At 44.8% G+C, this 7,280-nt stretch overlaps 1 protein-coding gene across 1 annotated transcript; it reads right to left on the bottom strand.

Moving 5' to 3' along the window:
• Positions 1–791: 791 nt before the first annotated feature.
• LOC138009719 (uncharacterized) lies at positions 792–6,923 on the bottom strand. Its single transcript, XM_068856748.1, has one exon. It carries the CDS (start codon positions 6,921–6,923, stop codon positions 792–794), a length of 6,132 nt encoding a protein of 2,043 aa, XP_068712849.1.
• Between the last annotated feature and the right edge of the window lie 357 nt (positions 6,924–7,280).

Genomic DNA, 7,280 nt, shown 5'->3' with positions numbered 1-7,280 from the left:
TATATACGTGTACATTTAAAAAATATATCCTGAAATGCATACCATGGGGTTAAGACAGCCAGCAACCAATGTAAACTGCAAAAAGAAACTATAATTGCAAGTGTATGTTACCTATAATAATGAACTTGAGATAATTTGAAGCTGAAAATTATGTACTGTAAAATTATTATAACAGATAATTTCGTGCAGTTTTACCTCAAATCACTGTTACAACAAATTACCACCATATTTCACTTTATTGTACTGGAATCTTTTATAGATTACAATTATAATAGCAACCTTCTATTGATTGTGTAGTCACTCCTGCAATTCTCTCAATCCCGGCTCCGTGAATATCGAGATTCGACAACAGTTTCACGCACACAGGTTCTACTGGTTTCTCTGCCTTTTATTTTGATCTCACAAGTTGTTGTTGTAGTTGTAGATTCGCTGCAACAGATACGAGTGTATCTTATGAAAGCTGTCAAAAATAGGTCTCAAAAACGACGAGTGCGAAAATTCTACAAAACTTACATATGTTGACGAGTCCGGGTAGAAGTCAATCAAAAACGACATAGTCCATATTTTTCGTTCGATGCAAAGAATATTCAAACATTTTCAAAACTAAACATGTCCGACTCTTCGAGCACATGGCATATGACCCAGAGGTATCATGGGAGATGACGTGTACTCGAGTTCCGGTTCAGAAGGCAGTTCCGGTGACAACATCGCCCCCCCCATGAACGCCCTTTGACCGAAGTTCATCACATTTGAAATTCGTTCTTGTTACCAAGCAGGCCGTTCAGCCAAGCTCACTGTCCTTCTTCATCATCTGCCGCTTCTAGCAAACAAATCTTGGTAACTGGTCGCTTGAAAAAAGATCCTTTAGCTTTCACTTCGACACTCCTCACTAATCCATCCTTGCCAGGGAACACGCCTGCAACTCGACCTAAGGGCCACTGGTTCCTTGGAACATTATCATCAGCGATCAGGACGAGGTCTCCAATGCGTAGGTTTCTTCGAACTTGGTTCCACTTTTGTCTTTCTTGCAACGATGGGACATATTCTCTCAACCAACGCTTCCAGTAATGATTGGCAAGAACTTGAGCTTGTCTCCATCTCTTCCTGCTCATCCTTTCATTCTCTTCAAAAACTTCCGGGGGCAGGTTCGTAGAAGGGCGAATGTTCAAGAAATGATTTGGCGTGAGAGGTTCGCTGTCATCAGGGCTGAAAGGGTTTCTTGTCAGAGGTCTAGAGTTAGCGATACGCTCAGCCTCGGTAAACACTGTTTGGAGAACCTCTTCATTGATAAGATCTTTTCCCAGGATGGCCTTCAAGCTTCGTTTTACCGTTTTCACTAATCGTTCCCAGACTCCGGACATGTGGGAGGCCCCAGGAGGGTGGAACACCCACTTACATCCACGCTGCATCAATTCTCTTCCAACCTTGTAGTTATCAATTCGATTTACGGCATCCCTGATTTCGCGATCTGCCCCAACGAAGTTCGTCCCGTTATCTGACCGCAGTTCTCTCACATGGCCTCTTCGATTCAGGAATCGGGTCAAAACAAGAATGAAATCATCAGTATCTAGAGACTTCGCGACTTCGAGGTGTACTGCACGCGAATTCAGACACACAAAAATCGCCCCCGAACGTTTGTCTGCAACTCTTCCTCTCCCTCTTTTCACGTGAAAGGGTCCAAAGTAATCGATTCCACTGAACGTGAAAGGGGGTTCATACGGGGTCAGCCTAACTTTGGGCAGCTCGGCCATTTCTTGATTCATCTTACGGGGCATAAGCTTCTTACATAGTAAGCACTTCCCAAGAACCTCCTTTATAGCTACTCTAGGCTTCACCATCCAGAACTCTTCCCTGAGAAAGAACAAGACCTGTTCAGTTCCACAGTGACCATTCCTCTCGTGCAAATGACGTATCAGGATTCTTGAGACGTGATGGTCTTTAGGCAGGATCATCGGATTCATGGCATTGGATGAGATAGGAGCTCTCGAAATTCTACCGCCGACCCTCATGACTCCATCATTCATGATAACTGGTTTGAGCTTCAAAATGTGGCTTGATGCCTTCACTTGACGTCCTGCTTTGAGATCTTTTATCTCATGAGGAAAGGCCTTTCGCTGCACCAAAGATACAACCTCTCTCTTCGACCTTTCGAGTTCCTCCTGTGTAACGTGATTTTCAACTTGACAAGACTCTGGCTCACGTTTCTTTTCCTTCGAAGACCACTTCAGCCACTTTATGAACTTCAGTAACCAGGCAAATGATCGCAGCAAGGTTATCCAGCGAGAATATCTGGTCAAGAGGTTGTCTAGTGGTGTAGCCGTTTCAACTTCGATCAAGTATACTTCCTTTTTTATCTCAAGCTTGTCAACTGCCACCTCGTCATGCTTGATCTCCGGCCAGTGATCCTCTGTTTTCCACAGGAAGGACGGTCCGTTCAACCAACGTTCATTGTTCTGAAATTCTTTCATTTCTAGCCCTCGACTAACGTCGTCTGCAGGGTTAAGCTTCCCTGGACAGTGTCTCCACTGTTCAGGAGCGGTGAGTTCCCTGATTTCTGTAACCCGATTTGCAACGTACGTCTGAAATCGTCGACTTTCGCTGTAGATGTAGTTCAAGGTGATCATTGAATCCGTCCAGAAAACCACCCTTTCAAATTCGAAGTTCAGTTCCTGTCGGACTGAAAAGTCCACACGTGCTGCCAAAAGAGCTCCCTGTAATTCTAGTCGGGGAATGCTGACTGTTTTGATAGGAGCGTTTCTGGATTTCCCCGTAATAAATGCACATTCTACAGTTCCATCAGGGTAGACTGTTCGAAGGTAGGTGCAGGTACCGTAGCCGATTTCTGAAGCATCACAAAAGTGGTGGAGTTGAAGTGTAGCTTTCTCGTGATCTGTGCGACTGAAGTAACATCTTGGAATTTTCACCTCAGCTAGGAGTGGAAGGTTGTTCTTCCATTGCTGCCATCTCTGAAGAATTTTCCCGTCGAGTGGTTGATCCCACGCTATCTTCTTCCTCCACAGATCTTGCATGATTTGCTTTGCTGGTAGCATGACTGGTGCAGCCAAGTTCAAAGGGTCAAATACTGAGCAGATTGTTGACAAAACTCCTCTCATCGTGTCGCCTTTATCCAAATTCACGACTTTGAAACCAAAGGTGTCAGATTCGATGTGCCATCTTACTCCAAGGGCTCTGTCCACCGGCAATTGATGAAGGGTGAAGTCAAGTGTTGGATCCGCTCTCTTCTCAACAGGTATTGCGGCCAAGACTTCTCGGTTATTGCTCATAAATTTCGTAAGGTTAAAACCACCTTTTGCACAAAGTTCAATCAGCTCCCGCATTAGCGTAATCGCACGTTCTGGTGTTGGCATGGACTTGAGTAGATCGTCGACATAGTAGTTGTCCCTCAGAGTATCTACGGTCACAGGGTCGAACTCTTTCCAATTGTCTTCAGCAGTTCTCAACAAGGCGAAATTCGCCGAACATGGCGAGTCTGTAGCACCAAATATGTGTACAGTCATTGCGTACTCATTAGGTGTTTCGTCTAAGCTCCCACTCCACCAAAGGAACCGTAGGGAATCTTGATCCTCTGGTCGGACTTTCACCTGGTGAAACATGCTTTTAATGTCTCCAACCAATGCGACCTTCTCCTCGCGGAATCTCAATAACACACCAACCAGACTGTTAGTATAATCAGGGCCCGGTAATAGGTTTTTGTTCAGCGAGGTTCCTTTATGTTCGGCGGCAGCATCAAACACAATTCGTACTTTATTTGGCTTGTTGCAATTGGTCACTGCGAAATGCGGAAGGTACCAAGTTCTAGAGCCAGTTATAGAAGCCTCTTCTGTCGTTAACTTCCGCGCATGACCCTCAGCTATGTAGTCGTTCATCGTTGCGCGATATTTCCTTTCAAGGCTAGGGTCTTTACGGAACTTCCTCTTCAAACTCTGCAACCTCTTTTCAGCCTCCTTGCGGTTGTTTGGCAGTTCAACATCGTCCTTCCGCCACAACAGTCCGGTCTCGTAATGACCGTCAGTCAGTCTCGTGGTCTTCTCGAGAATGTCTACTGCGCGGATATCCTCTCTAGATAAATAGTGGTTTTGACGTCTAGGCACCGGCTCCTCAATTATAGGTTTACACGAAGGCTTCGCTCCAAATCCTTCTATCTTCCAAAAATTCTCAACTTGTTCGTGCAATTTTCTCTCGCAAGATGTGAAGTGGACATTGACTTCGCTGTAATTTGGTGAGCCCAGAATTGTTCCCGTGATCACCCAGCCCAATGGGCCTCGCTGAGCTTGCAACTGGCTACCAGGTCTATTTGACTTTCGCACTTCGAGGACTTCATGCGCTTCACCCACGTCCTTTCCAATCAGCACTGATACTTTCTTTATCTTTACGTCTGGCACATCAATGTCCAGTAGGTGGGGGTGCGATCTTCTGTCAATATCTTCAGGTAGACATCTTTCTTTGACATTGAATTTCTCCGAGACCAGGCCCTCTTCAACATTAAGCGTTTCACCTTCTCCGCTCGCAGATTGCAATTTAAATTCCACCACTTCAAACTCTTCATCTTCTTGCTGCATCAAGGTGCTAACAGATATAAACTCCTTATGACCTTTCAGCCCTAATTCTTTAGCAACATCTCCACTAATCACGGTTCCACGGGAAGCGTTGTCTAACAGCCCGTAAGTGGTGACAGACCTTCCGCCAGGTGATGTGATTTTCACTGGTATAACATGCAGAAGCACAGTTTTTGTTGAGCCTGGCTGTGTGACGGTAGCATATTGCGCTGTATGTCTGATTCCTGAAGGTCCTTGATCACCAGGAACTTCGGCATGCGGGTCTGTCACTGCCGCATTCGGTTCTTCTGTACTAGCTTGATTGAGTCTGTCATTGTCTCTCCTTGTATTTGAGGGGTTATGGAGTAACTTATGGTGCCGTTTGTTGCTCCCACAAGGGCAGAATTTCGGCGATTCACACCTTCCTCGAAGGTGTCCAACTCTCAAACAAACATGACACAACCGGTTAACTTTCACAATGTCCCATCTGCTCTGCAAATCCTTCTTCTGAAACTCGAGGCATGAAGATAGTTCGTGAGATCCGGGGCAACATAAACAACTCCTATTAGCGGGTGTGATGCTGTTTCGTCCTTCGCTGAGCAATTTTCGGCCAGTGGTCTTTCCTTTAACATCGGTGGCAAAGGATGAAGTGTGCCTTGTGGGCTCGGGGATGAATGACCTGTTGTTGACTTTCAATGACTTTGTTCTGTTTCCCTTGACCTCCGAACTTGCGACTAACGAAACACCAGCAAAACCAGGGTCGTTTTTGATGGCAGCTTGTCGCTTCACAAATTGAGCTAAGTCCTTTAACTTTGGGTTCTGTCCCTTTTCTCTGTTAGAGTACGATACATCTGCCCATTTGTTGATGATGTAATCTGGCAGTCGTGCTACGATCATCTTCATATTTGAAGTGGTACTTGCCTCATGTTCATACTCTCCTTCCAGTCTTCGTGAGGCACACTGCAGTTCTTCAGCAAAATTACGCAAACCCTTGAAGTCTCTGTTTCCTAATTTTGGTCCTGTGGTAAGCATATTAATACACGCTGCAGCAACTGCGGCTGGTTGGCCATAGCGCTCCTCCAGGGTTGCTATAATGTCGTCATAGGAACACCCCACAGATCTTTCAACCACCTCATAAGCCTCTCCGGACACAAATTTGGGGAGAAATTCAATCCGTTGGGCATCCGACAATAGTCCATCTTCGAGGTTATCTCGAATTCTTCTCCTGAAAATCGGAAAATCCGCTGCATTTCCACTAAACTTGACAGGCTGCATAGCTTGCAACGTGGTCACCTTCAAAAGAATAGCCTGAGGATTTTTACACGGATTCATCTGTTCCTTTTCATGCAGGCAATTCTCATTTTCACCGTTATCATCTCCATTTGCGATAAAGTTCTCCTTTCTTTGGATATGGGAAGGATCTCTGGAATGAGGACTGGTAATTTCTTCACTATACTTCTTTAACTGAGGTGTGAGTTCGCTATGATTCAATCTATCTTCTGGAGTGTCCTGGTGGCAGCGTGCTACCCAAGTTGCTGTTTGTTGACTCCTAGTGATGGGAGGCTCAAATTCAATCTTATCATCGGTCTCGCTTTGCAAACTTAGGGCACACGAGACTGCATCACCTTCCTCTTCAACAAGAAGAGCGATTTCTCTAGCTTCCAACTGAGCTTTAAATACCATTTCCTTTGCTGTTTTCTGTTTTTGCATCTCAATGTCAATCTTTTTCTTTTCCATTTCAGCTTCATAATTTGCTAACTCAAGTGCCTGTTGGGCCTTAAGCCTGTTCAACTCTACACTTCTCTTCAGTTCCTTTAATCGGGAAGATTTTGAGGATCTCGAGATGCTTGAGCCAGTCGAAGTTATCGATGATAATTTAGGTTGTTCTACACGAGATTTTGAACTCTTATTTGACATGCAATACGCGAGGGGAGACAATCTTTCTTCGGCTGCTTTGACATATCGAGAATAGTCCTCATAAACCTTAACATAGTTGGACTCAACCCGCCCAAATTCTTGAACAGACAACTCCTTGCACAAGTAATTCTGGTACTGATCATTGTAGCGTTCCCATGCATGCTCAAGGTTCTTCACACTTTCACGAATTCCCTCAGCTTTCCCCCATTCGGAGAGACATGTTTTCAACTGACTTATGCATGTACTTACTCGTGACAAATAGCCGCTAAGCGAACGCCTTAATCTGTGAATTTCTTCCACTTCTACCTCTTCACGATTGTTCGGATTTGGCTTCCTTGTTCTAACGGTACGAGTCGCTGGCACTTCGGAAGATATTTCAACATTTTCCGCGTCGTCCTCCTCGCCTCCACACAACTCCATGTCGCTTTTTTCGCCTTCTTTGCTCTCCATATCGAATGAGATGTAGTCACTCCTGCAATTCTCTCAATCCCGGCTCCGTGAATATCGAGATTCGACAACAGTTTCACGCACACAGGTTCTACTGGTTTCTCTGCCTTTTATTTTGATCTCACAAGTTGTTGTTGTAGTTGTAGATTCGCTGCAACAGATACGAGTGTATCTTATGAAAGCTGTCAAAAATAGGTCTCAAAAACGACGAGTGCGAAAATTCTACAAAACTTACATATGTTGACGAGTCCGGGTAGAAGTCAATCAAAAACGACATAGTCCATATTTTTCGTTCGATGCAAAGAATATTCAAACATTTTCAAAACTAAACATGTCCGACTCTTCGAGCACATGGCATAT

This window comes from Montipora foliosa, chromosome 7, assembly GCF_036669935.1.
Source record: "Montipora foliosa isolate CH-2021 chromosome 7, ASM3666993v2, whole genome shotgun sequence".
NCBI classification, from domain to species: domain Eukaryota; kingdom Metazoa; phylum Cnidaria; class Anthozoa; order Scleractinia; family Acroporidae; genus Montipora; species Montipora foliosa.
The sequence above is the reverse complement of the archived record's forward strand: the minus strand, read 5'-3'. Positions and strand labels throughout refer to the sequence as shown.